Source organism: Natator depressus, chromosome 25 (genome assembly GCF_965152275.1).
Source record: "Natator depressus isolate rNatDep1 chromosome 25, rNatDep2.hap1, whole genome shotgun sequence".
NCBI classification, from domain to species: domain Eukaryota; kingdom Metazoa; phylum Chordata; order Testudines; family Cheloniidae; genus Natator; species Natator depressus.
Window position 1 is genome coordinate 11,472,067 of NC_134258.1, and position 22,046 is coordinate 11,494,112.

The 22,046-nt window shown below is 56.8% G+C and overlaps 1 protein-coding gene across 1 annotated transcript; it reads left to right on the top strand.

Annotated features, from left to right (window-relative positions):
* The first annotated feature begins 330 nt into the window (after nucleotides 1-330).
* WDR18 (WD repeat domain 18) lies at nucleotides 331-21,544 on the top strand. Its single transcript, XM_074939448.1, has 10 exons — nucleotides 331-630; nucleotides 3,030-3,140; nucleotides 7,383-7,516; nucleotides 9,675-9,816; nucleotides 10,859-11,002; nucleotides 11,525-11,589; nucleotides 12,908-13,032; nucleotides 16,691-16,857; nucleotides 19,880-19,948; nucleotides 20,323-21,544. The coding sequence occupies exons 1-10, from the start codon at nucleotides 421-423 to the stop codon at nucleotides 20,452-20,454; spliced, it is 1,299 nt and encodes a 432-aa protein (XP_074795549.1). The 5' UTR covers nucleotides 331-420; the 3' UTR covers nucleotides 20,455-21,544.
* Nucleotides 21,545-22,046: the final 502 nt, after the last annotated feature.

Sequence of the window (22,046 nt, forward strand, 5' to 3'; positions counted from 1 at the left end):
ACCACTCCACTCCCTGAAGAATGGCACCACTAGGCCTGGGCTGTGTTCCCAGCTGAGTCACCCCCCAGCTTCCTGCAGCGCTGGGGTGCCGTGCTCTGCAGTGACAGGGAGAGGAAAGACCCCACCCCATGCCGCACGGCACCCCCTCCTGAGCCTGCAGCACCCCCCAGCGCATTGAAATCAGACTAACTTCAAGAGAACGCCCCCTACTGGGGGGACCCATCGCAGCCGCTGGGTCTCCCATCCACCGCTGGGACCGGCTGCATCCTGCTTAGCTTCTAGCCGCACGTGGGCAGACGCCGCTCCTGCGAAGGGAGGCGCCGGAGCCGCCCTTCCTTTTGGCCGGACGGCGCCTCGTTGTCAAGCGGCGGCCGCTCTTAGGCCGGCGGCGCCCTCGTCGGCCTGGGCGGACCGGAGAAGATGGCGGCGCCCATGGAGGTGGCGCTGGTGACGGACGCCGCCGGGCCGCTGAGCAATTGCTCGGTGTGGGAGCTGCACTCGGGCTCCGCGCTCCCCGGCTACCGGGGCGGCAACAGCGGGGCGCGGGGCCTGGCGCTGCTGGGCGGGGAGCACCTGCTGGGGGCGCAGCTGGGCAAGAGCTACATCAATGTGTGGGAGCTGCAGAGAAAGGTACCGGGACCCCCCCCCCGGAGCCCCTTCGGGACCCCCCCCGGCCCGATCAGCCCCCTCGTCTCGGGCCTCACCCCCCCGGCGCCCGCCTCAGCATCCCCCCCCCCGCGGGACCCGATCCCCTCAGAGCCCCTCCCTGCCACCCCTCCCCCCCAGCTCTTCCCCACAGTCAGGGGCCCACCTCAGAGTCCCCCTCTGGCGCCGCCCCGCAACCCACCTCCAAGCTCAGCCCACCCCCCCCACCCCCCAGCACGTGAATCTCCTGAGAAACCCCAGCAAGGGGCCGTGGAAGCCTTCATGGGGCAGGAGCAGCCCCCGAGACACCCCATTTCCAGACGCCTTATCCCGCAAGTGGCAGCTCCCCACAGAGAGCTCTGCTTGAGCACGGGCCAACCCTGCCCCCCCCCCACTTCCTCTGGACTGGGACTTTATCAAAAGATCCTGAAGAACCTTCTGGGTCAGGAAGCCCCCATTGGGACCCCCCACCCACCCAGTGCGTTGGGCTGAGTGGTCATGAAAGACAGTGAGGACACCCCTTCTCCCTGTTTCTGGTTGGCCCCCTGATACCAGGGACTCACCCCAGGAAAGAGCCCAAGAGCCCCACCTCCCACACAGTGTGCTGGAGGTGTGCAGAAAGCCTCCAGGCAGCCTGGGACCAGGGCCAGGCACCCTGAGAAAAACAGCAGTCTCTCCACCCTGTCCCTTCTCTAAAACTGAGGGGATGCCTGGGGTTCCTCTGGGCTCCCCAAAGCTGGGATCTGCTCCACATCCCCAGGAGAGCTGCGGAAAAGTGTATCGGGGACTGCCACCATGGGGCATCCCAGGGACCCCTGATAATTCCCAGCATAGCTGGAGAGCTCTCCAGTGTGTGGGAGTTGCAGTGAAACGTACCAGAGAGATTCCTCCTGAGCCTGAGGACTCCTGTCCCCCAACTTCCACTCTCTGCCTCTTGCACTCCAGCCAAAAATGTGGGCTCCACTTGCTCAAACCTAGCTGCCCCCCATTTCACCAGCCCACACAGAAAAGCCCCAGCTGGCTGCAGGTTGTGTTTATGTTCATCAGCCTTCAGGATGAGACAGCCAAATGTCACAGGCCTAACCCTCTGCCCCAAATCTGGAGTCTCCTGTCCTTTGTCACTCCCATTCAGCTGAGCTGTAGAGCACGATATCAACCAGCCCAAATATCTTCATGCACAGCCCCTTCCTCGCTCCCATCCCAGGGTTTAGTGCGCTCCCATCTGCTCCCTTACTCCACAGAGCTAGAGAAGAGCATCCACCAGGAGGCAGCATTAGACCCGTTCATCAATCGGTGGGCTCGGATTATTTTGGTTCTTTAATTTTTCTATGATCTCCTTACCCTCTGGGCTGCTTTCTGCTGAGCCTCCAGGATTCCCCATCAATGGAGCAGAATTGTATTCAAATCCCTTTCCTTTCAACACCCCTTCCACCTCCAGTGGCAGAAACCTTGTGGGGTAGGAGAGAAGGGAAACCAAAATCTGTTTAACTTTCTTTTTAGCTGAATCTCTCACCCCTTTGAAACCAAACCAGCAAAATCCCTAGCAATCTTGTTGCTAGCACAATTTTAACCACAGTGTGGAGAGTGCCTTTGTCTGTCCTTCATCTTCCTCCTGCTTCATCGTGCTGCTCCATCTTCCTACTCTGCTCCTTTCTCACCTCTGTCCTTTCTCTGTTTCATCTGCAAACTCCGGTGGTACAGGCGGAGAAACCAACCATGTATTAAGGGCACTTGTTAAACATTGAGAGGCTCAGTGAGAATCAGATATTGTCAGTAATGGTTTCCCTGTTATGGCGTACGTTGGGGTAGCCTCTGAGACCTTATCCAAGACTTAATTTACTTGGTTGTTCGTTTTTTTGTTTTTTTTTAAGAACTCAGCTTGACTTTGAACTTTTTACTGTTTTTTTGTTGACATACAATTAAATTACCCAGAGCTGATTAAACTTACACATAGGGTAGATGCAGGGTATACCACACATCTAAAATATAAAAGTATGTATTAGCTTATGTACACATTTGAAAGCAGACTGCTGCATCCACCTTATATTTTACATTTATGACTTTTTTACCTTTTATGACTGGTGCATTAATTTTTGGGACCCAATCTCTACACAGATCGTGAGTTGGCCACACTGCACATATGCCATTGGACATCACTTGCTTTCCTGCGATCTCTTTTGTTCTAGCTACATATTTTACATATTTACAAAGCAACAGTGAATTCATGTTTTGTCCATTGTTTCATCTCTTTGATCAGAATAGACCAACAGCCTGGACTGGAGTTAAATCTGGGGCCTAATTCCTCTTCCCAGTTCCTATCCCACCCCCAGTGAATCTCTACCCACACACTGAGTGCTGATGCCCCCTTGCATTCTTTGTACTAGGATCAACTCCAGCAGAAGATCATCTGCCCTGGGCTGGTGACCTGCCTGACAGCTTCCCCTAATGGTCTCTACATCCTGGCAGGCATTGCTGAGAGCATCTATCTGTGGGAGGTAAGAAATCTTAGGGCTGCATGGAAGCAGCTGCATAGGCTGTTGAGTTAGAAATGAGACCACATATCGGTAAAGAACCCCCAGTAAACAGCTGACACCATTGCAGTGAAGCAAGCTCGTTCAATAGGATATTGAAAAAATAAAATATTTGTTATAATGAGCATGATTGTGCAGTTTCTGTCTTTCATTTCCCATAGGGGCAAGGACTGTCGGTTGAGTACAAACCTCAGCATGTTGGCACTTAATAAAGAGAGAACTTCTCGTTGGTACTTTGGTTATATATATGATAGCTTGTGTTGTAGGCAAAATGAACACAGCCTGAGCTCTTGAATGCCTTTCATCCAAAACACTTTATTAATGAGACTCCACAGTGCTCCTGGGATCTGAAGGGGGCTATTACACCCATTTGTGAGCTAAGACATTGAGTTGGGGGCTTGCCCAGGACCATGAATCAAAGATAGGGTCTTCAGTACATGCCAGGAGGCCTAGCTCCTGCACTAACCACTAGGCCATGCTCCGCCTCCAAAGGCCAAGGTGTGCATTAGCTCAGGAAATATCTGGTGCCAAGGGTCTGATTCTTCAGACAGGCCTTAGGCCTTCATTCTATGCCTTCTGATTCATTCATGCCTTTTCCCTGGCAAGTCACTGCAGGTGCAAAAACCAAGAGTGCCATGTGTTATGGGCACAGAACTGGGAGCCAGCTTGAAAGTTTCACTAAATATTTTTGGGACTTAAATTATTATTATTATTATTTTTTTTTTTTTTAACCCAGTTAATCTCCAAGGAGGCACAAGAACCCAGCAGTCCTTGAGGGGGAGAAACTGAGGCACGTGTTTGTCAATTGGCACTAAGTTCCAGGGACAGCAACCAATCCAAATGCAGAGATTTGCATACAGTCCAGTTACTGAAAAGTCCCATCCCATTAGGCATCAGTAATTACACATTATCTGTGCTCTGACTGGCTGAGGACTTTCTAGGCCAGTTACAAATATTTTAGGAATTCCTCCTCCTTCGCTCTTGTGGGCTTTGGAAACCACCTTTGTGTAGTTACAAAAAGTGCCACAAGGGGGCAGGGGCTGCCTTTCTAGCAGGGCATTTCCTTTATTGCACAAGGCTGTGAGAAGCTGTCAGGTACACTTTGGGGCTTCGTAGCCAGCTGTGTGGGCAGATGCTTCCCCATGTTGTATGTAAGGGGAGAAAAGGGCCCCAACAGGCGGCCTGATGAGAGGGTGCTGGGTCTCATCTCTGAGTACTTTTTTTCCCCCCACTTAATATTTGTATGGGAGGTTAGGGCTGGTGACAGGTGCGGGCTGGCTCTGATCATCCCAGGATCAGAGGTGAGAGGGGAGCTTATTCTCCTGTGGCCCATTCCATCCTTGGGCTCTGAGCTGAGGCTACCCAAAGTGGTTGGTAGGAGGTGTTGTGTAGGGGTACGGCTTAAAGGGAAATCTACAATCATTTTGATCATCCCGACAATCTGAGTGTTGACCGGATAAGCTGGGTCAAGAGTCAGGACTCCTGGGTTTTATTCCCAGCTCTGCCCACTGACTTGCTGGATGACCTTGGCATAGCCTGTCTCTTTGTGCCTCCGTTTCCCCGTCCTCAAAATGAGGATCATGCTGCTCGCCTGCCCGTGTTAGGAGCTTTGAGATCTTTGAATTCAAAGTTCTTTCGGTCCTTAAGTGTTGATGACTGCAGCGTTTTTTAGTAGTAGTTATGCTAGGCCCAAAACTGCTAAACACTTCCTAGGGCAAATAAGAAAGACCTGACTTGGTCCAAGCCCCAGAGCTAAACTGCACAGCGTCTACCTTGTAAAGCTCTCAATCCCAGGGGATGTTTCTGAGCCTCGTTTGAGCAGCTGTATATTTATTTATCAGATTTTTGCTTTTAAAATGTGCTTGTGGTACAATAAAAATAATTCAAAGTGCTGAGTTGGGAATGCTGGGCACAGAGGAGCTCCGTGAAAGATGTGACCTGCTCTCTACCTGGCTGTATCGACTAAATACTGCCCTTTCCAACCAGTGCTCTCAAAATGCTTTGCACTGACTAACTCCACCTGACAAACCACTCCCCACCCCCAATAGATAGGAAAGTGTCTTTCCTCCATCATGTAGATGGAGAAACTGAGGCATGGGGAGGGGATTTTTCTGAGGCCGCACAGAACCAGAGCTGGGAATGGAACCCAGGAGTCTCGTGCCTAACAGCAAGTCCATCTATTCTCCACTTCATCATGGCTTGGCTTCTTTTTATGCAGAAATCTGAAAGCAAGTTGGAAACTGGATCTGTCTCTTCTGTGTGGCTCCCTCCCTGTCAGGCCCCCAGATAGTGTCACCTTTCAGCAAGAAAAGCACAGGGTGTGAGGGCATACCTTGAGCAACCTTTTCTCCCAGAGCATCCCAAAGAACTTTATGCTGTTGAGCACAGAGCTTGGCTGAAATGCGGCCACCTCTCAGGTGGAGTCAAGTCCAGCACAACAGACAGCAGCGTAGGGGAGAGACACCAGGGGACAAACTGCCATGAAAAGTGTGCGCTCTAATGTGCAGGCAAAACAAATGGATCTTGGTTTGTAAGGGCGCGTCAGAGACGCCAGAACGCAATGGGCTGCGTGGTGCTCGGTTCACCTGCCTTGAAGGGCTGAGCAGGGCATGGACCCTCCAGTCCCAGGGAGAATAGCGTTTCACACCTGATGCTGGGCTGTCTAAGCCACCCAGAGGGAGAGGCGAGCCCTAACCACTGGGCTAGCCTTAGTCTAGGTCTTGGGAGATCCAGCTTCAGTTCCATCACAGGCTTCCTGCATGACCTTGGGCAAGTCACTTCTCTTTTCTGTGCCTCAGTTTCCCATCTGTAAAACAGGGGTAACGGCAGCACTGCCCTGCTGCACAATCAGTACATTAAGGATTGTGAGCCAGGTAAGTACCTAGAAAGATCGATCCTTCTCAGCCCTCTCGACTTGAGCCCTCTGTCACCCAGAGCAGAACCTGTTCCTCACTATGTGGATACACAGCTCTGTTTGGCTTTCCCCCTTGTGCCAGCCCACGAAAGCGGAATAATTCCACCCTGAAGCGGAACAAAACTGCTGATGCCAGGTTTCTTTGAAGTCCTGTTTCCACCAAGCTCCAGCCAGGGCTCTGCCCTTGACAGCCTTTCACCTGGACTTAATGAGAGCGAGGGAGTGAAGCTAGTATTTCATCCCAGCAGCTGCCCTCTTTATGTCCCCGAAAATGTGTTTGTCTGGCATCCCTGTGTGGGCTCGCAGCTCCTCCAGCCTTATGGGTAATTAGCTGTGCCTGGATGAGTTCAGAGAGAATCTGAGCAGGGGGAATTCCTTCCTGACATCCACTGCCCCCTCAAAGGAGAGGGAACCAGGGTTGGGGTGCAACTTATTCTTTGGGGAGCCTAACCCAGAGGGACAGTAATGGTAACTCTGAGATGCACCCTTGCCCGATCGCCTACTATTTTATGTGCAATAAAAATGTCTAATAATCTTGATCTGAAAGAGGTGTTTTCTGCTGCATTGATATTTAGATCTCAGGAAAATGAACTTGTGTATTTTTAGAGGCGTGGCCATTCTTGGTGGGAACATCCCAGGGCCCTGAATCTCCAACTTTATTGGCAATAAACGAGGGAGAAAAGCTAGTGGTGCAGAGTAGGGGGGAATCATATGTTAGTTTCTGTTCCTTTGTCATTTGATCTGCAGCGAAAGAGGTAACAATGTTGATATATTAACTGACCTCATTAGGTTCCAGAGTCTAATCCAGCTGAGCTTAACGGGGGACAGTTCTCACCTCTCTAAACTCTTGGTTTCAAGCTGACTGCAGACGTCGCTGCGTCAGTTACGCTCAGGCACGTTTTGAAGGGTCTCTTTGCAACCCTGGGGGCGAATGGCTCTTTTAAAATGACAGGTTAGTTTGGGGAGTGCAAGAGGGCAGCCTCCAGAAGTGAAATACCAGCTCATCGAGCTGCCGTGGTCCAGTTCAACTCCGCAGATGAACTAAGCAAGGTCAGCCGCGCTCACACACGCTGTTTCTCTCTTTCGTTTACCTGTTGCATCCTGTCTGTGTGCTCCTTGGGGCAGGGACTGTCCTCTTTGCTGCTTGGCTGTACAGCACCTAGCTCACTGGGGTCTTGATTGGGGTTCTTAGATGCTGCTCCGAGGCCAGTAAGGACTGAGAGCAGGAAGCCGGGCTCCCAGGGCTGGGAAGTCTAGGGGCTTTCACATGTTCATTTTCTCTTGCTTTCCAGGTCTCCAGCGGGAACCTCCTCGCCATCCTGAACCGACACTACCAAGACCTCACATGCCTCTGCTTTACCGATGACAGCAGTCACTTCCTTTCTGGGGGCAAGGACTGCCTGGTCCTGGTGTGGAACCTTTACAGGTAGCATCACGTTGCGGGGCAGGGGCTGGGTCTCCGTCCACCGGTGCTGGGGAGCAGTGGAAATGTGGGCATCTTCCACCCTAGTGTTCTCCCACCCGGGGACGCTGTCTAGCCCAGTGCAGGAGCCGTGGCTGTGGGGAGCTACCACGCGATGTGGGGAAGGAATTGCAAATCACTGCTGCAGCACCCTCTGGCTGCAGAGTAGGAGCCAGGCCAGATGCTGTTCACTCTCTCCCTGGTGAGGGGTTGCACTCGATTGTTCCACCAGGGATGTTCTGTCCTTAAACCGAACGTATAGAAACCAAGGAGCAGCAGGCAGGAAAACAGCCACACAGATAAACAGGTTGGATACACCTTGCCAGGAAGGTGCTATTTCCTGCATATGAGGAAACTGCTTGTGTCAAGGGGCCCTTCCCAAGGAGCACACTCCATGTAACCAGACACATGCGGTAACCCCGTGTGCGTGTTTGAGTTGGTGTCACATGGGCTAGGAGTCAGACCTCCAGAGTTCTCTTCCTAGCTCTGAGTGGGGAATGATGTCTAGTAACGAGGGTGAGGGAGGACTGGGAGACAGAACTAGGAACAGAACCCAGGCATCCTGAGGGGAGCATTGTCTAGTGGCTAGATCAGGGGTATATGGAGACAGGACTCCTGGTTATAGTCCCAATTCTTCAAGGGAAGCCTGGTCTAGTTAGCTACAGCAGGAGTGTGGGGGCCAGGATTCCTTGGTTCTCTTTCCAGCTCAGGGAGCAGAGTGGGGGGTCCTGGGTTCAGTTCTGAGCTCTGGAAGAGGAGTGTGGTCTAGCGATTACAGCGGGGGGCTAGGGTGACAGGGTTGTAGACATCTGTTCCCAGCTCTGCCACTGACCTGCCAGGAACCTTCGGTAAGTCCCTTCACCTGTCTGGTGTCATGGTTGTCCCCGTCTGCTAAATGGAGCCCTGTGCCAGGGCTGCCCAAGGGAGGGCTGATAAGTGAATGTTCATAAAGTGTTTGCCCTTCTCTAGTGCCTTCATCAGAGATCTCAAAGGATTCTTATGGCTAATGGAGAAAATGCTTCATACAGCAGGGAGCGATCCTACCCTGGCTGGAAAGGGGGTGAAGTCCACCAGAGCGTATAGGAGACCTCTCCCTGCTCTGTGTCAGGGACACCTGCTTTGGTGCTGACTGGCACGTCCCCTCCTACTGTGGGCTGGGTCCCACCTGCCCATCAGAGGCGCAGGGGTGTGACATGCGCTCTGAGCTGCGCGGCGTGTATCTCACTGCCGCACTCTGGAGCTGCCTAGTGCTTGGCGGCTGTGAGTCTCCCTGGGCGGGCATGTCGGTAATTAACATGGAACCGTGTCCACAAGTCTGACCCTGTGTGGCTGCTGGGCACGCAGCAGCTGTGTGTGAATTGTCTTTACCTTAGTGCAGACACCGAGCGTGTCTGCACTAAGACACGCAGCAGCTGTGTGTGAATTGTCTTTACCTTAGTGCAGACACCGAGCGTGTCCCTGAGCGTCCTAACCCGACCCCATCCGGGGACACGTGGCAAACAGCCTGGATCCTGCTGTGGCTGCTTTTGGGAGGCAGATGAGTCTAGAACACCCTGGACATCGGAGTACGTCCAGTGGGGAGGGGAAGGGGGCGACAGTGGAGCGATGCCAGAGTGCACCAGCCCTGCTGTTGTCTCGGGGTGGGGACTTCTGCCCGTTGACGGCTCCACGAAGTGGCGCAAGCGGAGGAGGCCGTGGCTGAGACCTTTCAGAGCTGGGGACAGTCGCAAGCTCTGATCTTGGCCTCCTTGCTGAGGTTGAATAGCATCTCCGCGATGCCAAGCTCGCTCTTCCGGAGGCTCGTTCCCTTCCCCGGCTCCCACGAGCATCCCCGTAGGGCCTCTTGGTGGAGGGGGAACTGGCCCGGGCTCCCCTTGGAAACTGTCATTGGTTTAATGAGCTGGAGGGGGCGCTGTTACTCCTCCCCAGCACTCAGTGAACCATTGCCCCAGGCCCCTCTCCAGCGTGTTGGCAGCGCGGCCTTCGCTCTCCCCATAGCTGCATTGCTGCTCCCTGGAGCTTGCATCCCCACCGCAGCCCTTGCTCCCTCGTGTGGCAGCTGTACTGTCCCTGCTGCATTAACCTCACCCCCCCGCCCTTGCTCTGTTCTTCCCCGTGGCAGCACGCTACAGGTGGAGCACTCCCAGATCCCTGAGCCCCGCCACGTGTGGTCTCGACACAGCCTGCCCGTAACAGACCTGTCCTGTGGCTTCGGGGGCCCCTTGGCTCGAGCGGCCACCGCCTCCCTCGACCAGACGGCGAAGGTAAGGGCTGGAGCTGGCAGCTCCGGCGTCCTGGACCGTGGTTGCCGTGCGGCTGGCCAAACGAACAGGTGCCCTGGAGGGCATGTGCGGCTCCCAAAGGGTTAAGCTCGAGCCTCTCTTCGGGGGCTGCTGCTGAGCCTCCGGGTACCGTTTGCAGTCAGTTCAGGTCCTTGGCACGCTCTCCGGTGACTCAGACCTGCCCGTCCTAATGGGGTTTCTCCTCCGAACATTAGCAGCTATTCTGTCACCTCAAACTGATGTCGTCATGTGCTTGGCAGCTTCCCTGCTCTCCGGGGAGGGGCCTGGTTATAGCCCTCTGCATTGTACCCAGCTGGCAATCCCTCCATCCGTCAGGAGCACCGAGCCGTGCAGGCTGCAGTACGGGGGCCAGCCCCTCTGAGCCTGGTCAGCTCCAGCATGGGACATTAAAATATTCCAGTGGGTCCCTAGGAGGGGAAGCTGCCATGGGATATAATCCCCGTTTTATAGGCAGGGAGGTTAAGGGGCTTGTCCAGCCATGCAGTGAGGCCACAATGCAGCTGGGACGCCCAGCCTTGTGGTCTGACCACTAGGCAAAGCTCCACCTCTTGGAAGGTGATCTCTGGGGAGAATGAAAAGCATCTGGGAAAGGAAGATGGCTCTAGAACATAGATAAAAAAGGGAGCCTGGACCGATCAGGCCGCTTAATTGGAAGTGGATGAAGGGAGGGGGACAGGGAAGGCAGGGGGCTGGGTAACCATCCTGTGTTGAGCAGCATTGGGTCCCGTCTGTATCCTTGGGGTGGTGTTGTCTAGAGAGGAGAATAGGGTTGGTCAGGACTCCTTACTTTGCCTTGCTTTGTGACCTTGGGCTGGTGGGTCTGTGCCTCAGTTTCCCCATCTGTAGCATGGGGGCGATGCTGCTCTGACTCACGCCCTGCTGGAAGGTGCTAAGGAAGGACACCATGTTCTAATAATGTTATTCCTGAGCAATTAACCCTTTTGTCCGCCTGTCCTGTCTCTCTCCCTGCGCCCTTGCCCTCCCCCTCCCCCTCCCCCCCCAGCTCTGGGAAATCTCCTCCGGAGAGCTCCTGCTCTCTGTCCTCTTCGATGTGGGCATCATGGCAGTGACCCTTGACCTCTCAGAGTATCACATGTTCTGTGGCGGCATGGACGGCTCCATCTTTCAGGTCGACCTCTGTGCCTGGGTGAGTGACCTGGGAGGGGCCAACTGGGCACTGGCTACCCTGGGCGGGTGTCCTGCTGGGTGTGTGTCCCAGGGCGTGTGTCTGTCTGCCGACTTCTGGGCCCCCTCCCTGCTGCAGAGGAGAGCACATCCCTTCGCCTCCACTTCCTGGGCTCAGACTCCACCGGCCCTGCAAAGGGGAGAACTCTGATTCAAGGGACAGCTCCATGATTTGGATTATGGAGCTAAGGCTGCTCCGTCTCCCCTGCTCGGCCACCTGTCCGCACTGGTCCCGTGCGGTAACCCCGGGGGATGGTGCACTGTGTCATGGTGTTCACCGTCCCGACACAGGATTGCAGCAACCCAAGGCCTGAAATGAGCTCGGGGCCGCTTTGGGGTCAGATCTGGGAGGGGCTCACATCCAGCTCTGTCTGTCCTGCTCTCCCCTTGCGCAGAGCTTCAGGGAGGCACTTACAATTCCGCGGGGGAAAAGAGGCCAGGCTGATTCTCCTCTTAATTCTCTCTCCTTCCTTGGCTCTTGCAGCCTGTTCAGAGAGACCGAGCCTTCCAGTCGGAGCGGGAGAATGGGAAGATCTTCAAGGGGCACAGGTGAGGCGTGGCTCTTGCAGCTGCTCTGTCTCTAAGAGCACCCCCCGGCTCCCAGCACCAGCTCCTGCCTAGCACTCGGCCACGCCAGTGATTTTAGGCAGCTGCCTCCTCTTCCCTCAATGGCTCTTGCGAGCCTGCGGAGGCCGCAGCTCTGCAGGGAGCCACAAGCTCCACGCACAGAGATGAATTCCAGATGAGAAATAACCCAGGGAAGGGCAGTTGTACTGCAGCCATTTGCCCCTGCTGCTCGAGGACAGGGAGTTCTTGGGGCCTGCTCTTCAAACAGGGATGATCTTGGGAGCAGGAGAGTCTAGTGGTGTGGAGAGAAGACTGAGAGTCAGGGGTCCTGGGTTCTGTGCCCAGTTCTGCAAGGGAATGCAATTCAGTAGCTAGCACAGAGGACCTGGAGCGAGGCCCTCCTGGATTTTATTTCCAGCTGTGGGAGGGGTGTGGCCTCGTGTTTAGACAGCAGAGTGGAACAGGCATTCCAGACTCCTGGTCTGGGAGGGGAGTGGTTAGAGCAGGGGTCGGGGAGGAGTTGGGCCATGTGGGGTCTGTTCCCACAAGCAGAGAGGCACAGCACGTGTCATGCCAGCTCCATGATTTTTGTTGTTAAACCAAGTCTCTGCCCGGTTGTGATCTGCAGAGCCCGGAGGTCCAGGGTCCCTGGCCCGCTGGGCCTGGCACAGCACTGACGAGGGGCTGGCACCACCACTGAACCTCTCAGATCGGGGAGAAGAGGCAGTGGAGCACGCAGGGACTGGGCAGGGCATGTCAGGGGATGAGGGCGGAGCCTCAGCAACCCCAGGGTCTGCCGTGAATGATGGGCAGGCATTGGGGTGTATGGCGGAGGGGCTCCTGTCACTGCTGTTCCCCTCCTGAGTCAGTAGCTGATTAGTGGCCTCCCCTTTCTTTCCATGCCTGTGCCCCAGCCAGGCCTTGGAGTCCCAAGGAACCCACCCACCCATGCATGCCCTGCGGTGACCCAGCGGGTAAAGCAGGATGCTGGTCTCTCCCGGCCGTCAGTGCCGCTCCTTGCATTAGCCAGAGAGCGGAACTAGGAGGCACCTTGATGTGCTTCCAACCCCAGGAAGGAGGAGCTTGGATCCTACTGTGCAGCTGTTGGACTGCAAGGCCAGCCCGCCTACCAGGAGTGGAGGTGGCCAGCCAGTGGGGTGGCCTGTGGCCACTTCAACCCTGCTCCTCTCTTCTACCTCCAGACCAGTCCCCGTGTCCCCCACTGTGTCTCCGTAACCCACCGAGCACGAGCAGCCACTCAAGCTCTTGTGGTCTCTCACCGCTGTCCCTCTGTCCACAGGAACCAGGTGACGTGTCTGTCCGTCTCCACGGACGGCAGCCTGCTGCTCTCCGGCTCGCACGACGAAACAGTCCGGCTGTGGGACATCCAGAGCAAGCAGTGCCTGCGGACGGTGAATCACAAAGGTGACCGGGACCCTGCGCACCCCTCCCTCCCCGGCATGCAACCCTGCAGAGCCTAGCAAAGCGAGCCAGGAGCAAATGGCTTGCACCAGTTTTCCCTGTGTGAGACCATCTGAGCTGAGCCCTCCTCATACAGAGACCTCAGCCTACTGCTGTGGGGTTGGGGAGGCTTAACCCCCTCGCTCCCCCGGCAAGTTTACAGGTGGAGAGAGGAATCAGGTCGGGGAGGGAAGGGGTAATGTTGTTTTTTCCAAGCTCCGCCCACATGGGGTGCAGATCTTTTGGCTCCTGGAGCCAGGCTGTGACTCTGGCATGCGAATACACCCGGGGGCTCTGTGGTGAGGCTTACGTGCCCTACTGGAGTAGCAGGTAGGTTGCTGCATGGCAAGGCTTTGGCAGAGCGTGGGCCGGGTTCGTACCATCCGTCCTCTCCAGAGTCACCCAAGTGTGTGGGAGGATGCTAATCCCAAGTGTCTTTGTACTGGGACGTGGCTAGAGAAGAGGGCATCTCCCCTTCCCCTGCCTTCTTGTGAGGGTGTCTCCTGAGTCCTTGCTCCAGATTGCCATGGTCCGTTACAGCTCATTTCCACGCTCTCCGTGCTCTCGGGGAAACACAGCGGTGTGGGGAGGCGGCAGCGTGCGGGGATGGGCAGGAGGGTGACCCGGGACCAGCCAGTGCACTTGACTTAGCAGCCTCCGTACAGCGTGACGCATTGGAGCCGCTGCCAGCCCAGGCTGTGTCGATGGGCTTGTTGCTAGCAGGCTGGTAGGTGTGAATGGTGATTTCCCCCTACCCCTGAGGATTCCTCTCCTAGCTAGCCAGCCCCACCTCATCTGTAGCCCTGCTTGATAATCCAGCCCCCCTTTGGAGGGGAGCTGCGGGCAATGCCTGCCAAGGCCAGTTGTTGAAACCCTGCAGGCCACTGAAGTACCATCGATTGGTGAATGACAGCAGGGCTTTGATTTCCTGCTCCATCTGGGTCCCAAGCAGGACGAGACATTGGATTGTTCTCTCTCTTTCTTCCCCCCCCCCCCCCCCCCCCCAAGGTCCCTGCTAGAGTGGGGTGGGTGGACTGTGTGAGAGAGGGTTAATTGCCACGTGCCTCAGAGGACGTGGAAGTGCAGCCTGCTATGGTCCCACGTCCTGAAGGGGTGGCAGCTGCTGCTGCTCCTTGCAAGCAGAGTCTCCTGTGCCATGGGGCAGCCGGGCCTAGCGAGAGGGTCTCGGAGCTACCAGGTGTAGCCTGCACACTCCTGTTCCAGCTCCCGAGGGCACTGGGAATGATGGGGTGAGACTGGCAGGAGCCGGGCTGGCCCCTGCTATTCCTAGCCCAACCCCAAGTTGCTCCCCTGTCCGGTGTTCCCACCCAGTCGAAGAGGCTTGAGCCTGGATAAAGGGGAGACCCAGCTGATGATGAGCATTTCGTGCAGGGAGCGCTGCCGCCCCACCTGGGCGTTCTCCTCCTATATCTGCCCAGGAGATGGCCCGAGCGAGCTTGACGTGCTACTAAAAGGCCAGGATTCACCGCTACAGTTCCCGAGGCCGTGTGACTTTCCAGCGATCTCTCCCTCCCCCTCCCTGATCACTGCCATCCCTCAGCCCAGAGGCCTTCAGGACCCAGATCCATCCCGTAAACCGGTGCTCTGACCCTGCAGTCCAGCAGCCTGCCCACGAGGGGTAGAGACAAGCACAGGCCTGGCTCACATGGCTGGGGCCAGTAGCTGACGTTCTGGTGACCTCTGGGCTAGAGCAGCTGGGCGAATGATGCTCTCCAGGCAGAGGACAGGAGAGAGCTGCCCCCAGGCCAGGATGGAGAGCGAAGTACAAGAGACAAACTCCGGAGGAGGCTGGAAATAGATCTGAGGAGTCAGGGGCTGGCATGAGCCTGCTGCTCCCAGCTAGAGATGACCAAGGATGTTATGCCAATATCCTGCATGGTGGGGGCGGGCGGGCAAAGGGGCCTTTCCTGCGAGGTTTGCTCGTCCCTGGCAGGCTGGGCGGGGGACCTGTCAGCCCGGGTGGACTGATGGACTCTGAGTACTTGGTGCTAGCTGGTGTTGATTGATGAGCTGTGACTCCAGGCTGGGCTAGCCAGCATGGCTCCCCTGGCACTGAGCCCCATGCCTTAGCATTCCCTGAACATGCAAGCTGGTCGGGGAGCAGCATCGAATCTGGAGAAACGTCCCTGGGCAACCTTCGTCCTGACAGGCCCGGGCGGTGGAATTTGGGCTCCGCACAGGGCGAGAGCAGAGGAGTTGGGCATGGAGAAAGCGGGCAGCGTGATGGAGCCGGGAGGGTGGCAGACTGGAAGCCGGGTCGCCCGCGTTCTGTTCCCAGTGCGGCCACTCACTCCCTGTGCAACCCTGGACGAGTCACTTTCCCACCCAGTGCCTCAGTTTCCCCATCTGTAAAATGGAGCAAATGATGCTGCTCCATCTTTGTGAAGCACTTTGAGACCTGAGGAGGGGGGCGGCAGTGGGGCAAAAGCACTGAGTGGGGACTCGGGGGAGACTGACCTGGGTTAGGGGCTCCAGTTGTTAGCACGTCTGAGGGAGTGTTCTCGTAAGTCATCTCGTTTATTGTTACTCGACCAAGTCCCTGTGGCCGCATTGGCAGGAAGCTGCTCCCTGGCTGAGAGCTGATACGTCCGTTACTAAATGCTTCTGGGAAGGATTCTCCTACTCCTCCCATGCCGAGGGGGACCGCCGGCTACCAGGCTCTGCAGTACTCTGGCGCAAGGAACAGGGACTGGGCGCAGCGCCGGAGCGTCGGGATCATTTATGACGGCTCTGGGGACTTGTGGTCTCTCGGCGCTCCTTGCTAATTGACTTCCTGTGAAGATGCCTGACCTGCTGGGGACCCCGGGGCTAATCTCTCTAATGGATGCTTTCAAAGTTTGTCAGCTTGCGGGGGGAGCAACATTTTAAAAAAGTATCTTTGTGGCAGAGGGTGGCTTTGGAGAGCAGCGCTTGGCACGGGGAGGCCCGCTTGAGAGGCGGAGCCTTTAACTCTCCTGCTGTGTCTAGACCACAGTGCTGCTGGATACACCATCTCCCCGGTTACCCAGTCCCCCGGCGCCCGGTACCTAGAGCCAGTCCTGGCTATGTCCCCCTGAGAGCTGGACCAGAGTCCATGGTGAGTTCTGATCAGCCTGGGTTTGGGGATGGCACTGGGGAGCAACACCCCCCACCCCCAATGACCGTACTGCCCCTGGTGGATGTTCAGCCCTCCTCCCTCGGGCAGGAGACCCACTGTAGCGTTCAGTCCAGGACCCACTTCAAAACTGGCAAGAACCTTCCTGGGCCATGTCTTGATCTGCTCCCCTCCTTGTTCCCTCTGCCTCTTCCTCCTCCGCCACTTTGTTGGCGCAAGAGCCTTCTCCTCTGCATTTCCTTCCATCCGCAGCAGCCTTCGTTCATTCCTTTGGCCTGCCACACTCAGCTGGGAACGTCTCTCTACTCCCTGAATCCCCCCCGCCTGCCCGGTGCTATCGAGCTGCGTGGAGCAGTGACGGGGCGGGGGGACCGCACAGAGCTTGTTTTTTATTAGCTACTGCTGTGGTGTTCCAGCCCTTTCCTTCGTTTCCTGAGCCGCCCAGGTGACCTGTGAGCATCTGCACTGTGTAAACTTGACCGGCTCTTCCTTTTGCCTCCTCCCCAGGCCCGGTGACAAACGCCTTCATCACACTGGCCCGAGCCAGCATGTTTAACCCAGACAGCAAGCCTGGCGTGCCGCTGCCCAAATTCAGCAAACACCTGCACGGGACCGAGAGCAGCGAGGATCACCGAGCCGAGGGGGTGACGGTGCGCCTCGGCCTCCACCAGCAGGTAGAAGCGAACGGCGCCATCGTCTGGCCTGGGAGGGAGGAATGGGCTGGGGTCGGGGGGCATGGATATTGATCCTTCTAGCCAGAGCAGAAGCAGGTGGCTGGTCCCAGCTGAGCTGATGCTATTGGGTGGTAGCTTGTTCTGGCACAGCAGAGGTGGGCGGAGAGACCTGATGGGCACCCAGTTTACAGAATACCGTACTCCTGTGCAGTGGATCGGAACGGCCTGAAACCCCCCACGTCACGACCAGCACCCCTGGGACTCACCATGGGATAAATCGGGCTGATCTAGAGGTTAGAGCTAAGGGGGCTAGGAGTCAGGACTCCATGGCTCTGGGAGGGGAGTAAGTTTCTAGTGGTTAGAGCAGTGGCAGGGGGACAGGGCACTTGGGGTGTAGCACCTGGCAGCCTGTCCCAGGAACAAGCCCCCGAGCTCCCATCAACCTGCCCTGTGAGATGCCCCCTTTCTCATGCAGAATGAAGGAGCCCAGCTGCTCTGCCCCACCCCTTGTCCTATGCAGACCTTGGCTGAAGGTTCTTTACTGTCCCCAGGTGTCCTAACGAACTGCTGGCTTTAAAGAGCTTTCTAATTAACTGATTGTGGCTGAGAAGCTGGAGCTCCTCCTGTCTCAGTGGGATGGGGAATTAGAGAACCCTTATCTTTCTCTCCCACCCACAGAAAGGGCTTAATTAGCACCATGCCCGCTGCCTCTGAACTAATTGCTGGTGAAGGGGAGAGGGGCTTTAGAAGGTGGGAAAGGGAAAGGGATCCAGGAACAAGCTATGGCTCAGCTGGGGCTGCGCTGTCATGTCATGCAGGGGGCTAGGGAGCCTCTGTCCAGCCTGGGTGGGGGATGGTTTGTGTCGCCTGCTCCCGGCTTATCTTTCTGCTAGAATGGTTCAGGTTCTGTGAAACCCTGGGGTGTTGGGGCTCAGCAGCACACAGGAGGGAAGGAGAAGATGCCAGACCCCTGCAGTGCCAGCGTAGGTCCCCTTCCTCTTCCCCCACCCCCAGCCACACCTCTGCAGTCACGTCACCAAGGGCGGTAGAGATCCTTGCTCCCCAGTTTGTTACGGTCGCCCGCTGGAGCTGTAGTGCTGTGGGAATCTGCCACCGCGGTGATCTCATCCAATCCCTGAAGCTCATCACACAGGGGTGGGTGAGCAGCTGGCAAGGGTGACAAATCGGGACGGGGTGGGGGTAATGGGCACCCATATAAGATAAAGCCCCAAATATTGGGACTGTCCTGTAAAATTGGGACATCTGATCACCCCAAAGCAGCGTCAAGCCAGATCGGTAACCACATGAGTGATGCCAAGTGCTGCGTGACGGGTTGGCGACAGGTTGGCTTCCCTCTGTCAGCACTGGCCCCAGTGGCCCAGCACATTGGGAGCAGGGTGGGGGGCGCATCCCTTGGAGTCTGTGCTGACCTCCGTGCCTCAGCCTAGCACTGGGGGGCGCTGTGTTGCTGGGAGCTGTGGGGGTGACAGCCGGAGGTGCTCTCCCTTTGAAATCAGCGCTGACCCTCTGCCCCAGCAGAGTGCGTGGAGGTGCTGTGCAGTAGGGGGCGCTCTCATCGCTGGCAGTAATCTTTCCTTCTTGCCTTCCACTGTCACGCAGGGAGGGTCACGCTGGGCGTGGTCATGCTCCGGCGACGGGGATTGGCCCCCGCCTGGGGGGGACACGCAGCGCTGTAGGGATGTATATTAGTAACGGTCAGGCTCATTTATGTGCCCCCTTCGCACCCCTGCCCCTGTTCTTACCTCTCTCCCCGGCAGCCCAGCCCACCCCCCGTGTGTGTTCGTTCGGGCAGCGGGGAGCAACACGAGCCCTGCTGGGCTGGAGACATCTGTCTCGTCATGCAATGGGACAGCACCTCTTACCTGACAGGCTGTCCCTGCTGCAGCCCCGCGCACACACGCAGAGGAGCCGGGGTCAGGGCTAGCTGCTGCATCCCCTGCAGCTCTGCTCAGCAAAGGCAAACTCCTGCCTGGTTGTAATCGCCCTCCGCAGCCGCTCCTTAGCTCCTCCCCTGCACCACTGCCCTGTGCGCATGTGGAGACCGGTGACCTGAGGTATGCAGCCTGCCTTTCGGAGACAGTGGGGGCCTGGTGCCCAGGGAAGTCAGCTGAGCACCTTTGCAAACCAGGTTGCTCGGGACTAGCCCAAGGTCACGCAGCAAGTCAGTGGCAGAGCTGGGAAATCCTACTGGTTACAGCAAGGGCAATTGCCTACCCCTTCCCCCCTGCCGATGTCTCCCGGCTCCACTGCGTCACTGGGGTTTGCTGTCGCAAAGTCCATCTGAGCTCTCCGACCTTAAACCGCCTCCCCGGTCGTTCTGCGGGGGGAAGGGCAGTTCTCGTGCTGGACAGGAGAGCGGTGTGTAATCTGACTCCTGGCTTCTCCCTGGCCTGCAAGTAGCCGTGTAGCCGGGCTCCAGAGCACAATCTGGAAGGAGCTGGGAGCCTCCAGCCCGCAGGGAACAGAAGGGAGACCAGGAAATGGAGGACTCTGCACCTGGGAAGGAGCAAAGGGGCCACTGAGTACAAGGAGGGAAAAGTCCCTGCTGCCTGAAGTGAGATCTAGAGGGGTAGTAACGCCGCTGTTTGTGGCCCCTCCCTGGGGCCGTCTGTGTGGCCCCGGGGCTCCCTGCATGGTTTGCCACCCGCTGTCTGGAGGATGGTGCATGGCAGGGAGACGGGGCTAGCATGGCGCGCACACACGCACCCCCCCTCCTCTCTCTAAAGAGTCTGCAGCACCATCCTGCTTCTCATCTCGGGGATGTACCAAGGGGAGTGGGGCGGGGAGAAGGAGGAGTGGGCATTGTTCAGCCGACGGCGGAGCGAGAGGAGAATTGTGGCCGCAGCCCGTGTGCACGAGGTCTCCAATGAGCCCATCGGTGTCAGTGGCGCGGGGACCTTCTCTGGGCACTGCAGTGTGTTTGGGGGACGGTGAGACAATGGGGTCATTGTGAGAGGACCCGGATCCGCCTCACTGACCCCTCCAATGTGTTTTCTTGCAGGGGGCTGGGGAGAGCTACTTGGAAAAGGCTGAACGGTTTTACTCGCAGATGTGCTCGACGAGGGAAAAGGTGAGTCCCACGCACACCCCTGGGGGCCCCAGCAGGGCTTGGCGAGGGTTGGCAGTGGAGGGTGGTATGAAATGGGGGGCACCTCTTTCCAGCTATGCCAGGCGCACGGGGTGCTCCTTAAGGCTTCCAGGCTTCTAAGGCTTAAACACACTCCCCAAAACTTGGGAACCCTCCCAGCACAAGGTTAGGGGGTGACTCAGGCTGAGGGGTTTCAGGGCAGGGAACATGGGATGAGGGGTAGAAAATAAGAGGTTTGCGGGGTTACTGTCATCTTGGGGAGACCCTGGTTACTTTGTCTTGCTAGTTCCTCTCCTCTCAGGCCTGGGGAGTTGAGACCCCTCCTCCAAGCCCTCTCTGCCCCCCTCTCCCTGCAGAACCTGATGGGAGACCAGGAGCAGCTGAAGATCCAAGTGACTGAGCTGGAGGACGAAGTCAGCACGCTCAGGAAGATCAATAAGAACCTCTTTGACTTCTCTGCCCGCATCATCACTAAGTCAGCCAAATGAGCGCTCGCTCCGCCCAGCCCTGCAGAGCTCTCGGCGGGGAGGTGGCTAGGCCCCCGGGCGTTGGTGCCCACGGACGCGTGAGCCAGGCAGTCCACATGGCCGGGCCACCTCCCGTGGAAATCCACAGCACAGGCCGAGCAAACAGGCATCCACACGCGGACTCCAACACACAACAGACGAGCACATGTAGGCAGGACACCAGGTGCCATCAGACAGGCATTGTACATGCAGTCCCACGTGTCTGTTTTCACACACCTCTGTCTGCATGCGTCGGTGTATGCAGGGGAAGGGCAGTGGGATCTCAGCGTTGTTCTGGGCACCGGCCGTGGGGGAGACCAAACCGGGACTTGGACAGTTGCCAGTGAAGATACTAAAGGGAAGTGTTACCAGGTTGTGGGGAGAAGGGAGGTAGATCCAGGGGACACCACCCTTCTCTTTCCCTTTTTCTTACTCTGCCATGGTGCGTGGACCGAGCAGCAAGTGCTGCTTTTGTCTCCTTACACGCTGGAGTGGGGGAGGTGACGCTGCGTCTTTCTCCCCCTCCCCGAGTGGAGATGCTTGTCCCTGAATCCTCTGCACTAAACCGGCTGGCTGAGGGGCAGGGTTGGAAGTTCCCACCGGTGCCAAATCTGGGACTGACCGTCACAGAGCCTGAGCCAGCAGGACACCGAGGCCTCTTGGAAGCCCTAGTCCTCTCCCCCGCCCCCAACTCTTCAGCTGGCTCGTTTAGTGCACAGGAGGGATGGAAGAAGCTTGTAGTCTCCCCCTTTCTGGCCAAGCAGAGTTTGTTTTAGTGGGAGGGGGGTGACAACCCTGCTCCGAGGTTGGTGGACTATTTCAGGGCATGAGATTAACCCTTTGTGGGAGGTGCATTGGGTGCCACATGGATGCAGTTGCTTACAGCAGAGCCGCTGAGTCAAACTAGTCCCCAGCCTGGGAGGTTATTTTTTATCATCATTCTGGCTCCAGTTCCTTTTTGTTCTCAGACCGTTTTATTGGGAATTTGCCTTTGGACTCTGTCTCCTTTTGTATCATGTGTTGTGGCGTTTGGTTTGATTTGGGGGTTTTTTAACATAAAAATTGTTTTTATAGGGATACGTACGTGGGTTCTTCAAGTCTTTCTGTAGCGCTGTCTAGCCAGGGATCTCAAAGCACCCTGGTAATTGGTTAAGCCTCATAACAACCCACTCACCCCCCCTACCTGCCACTGGGGGTGGGGGGGGTGTATAGTAGTATCCCTGTTTCGCAGATGGGGAAACTGAGGCACAGAGGCAGGGAAGTTACTTGCCCAAGGTCACTCAAGAAGTTTGTCTCTGATTCCTTGTGCCCTGCTTTAACCAGCTCTTGGACCACGTTCCCTCTCTGAGCTTGGTCTAGAACCCAGAAGCCCTGACTCCAGTCCCCTGCTCTACCCACTAGACCATGCTCCCTTAAGGACAGAGCTTTTTGCAGCCAGTCCTCTGACCAGCTCAGGGGCTCAGCTCCCCTTTGACAGGCTCCACAAGAGGGAGTGAGGCAACCCAGCTTCACTTGGGGCTAATTAACTCCCTGGGGGGCAGCTAATTAAGCAGGGGCGCACCTGGGCATGGTAC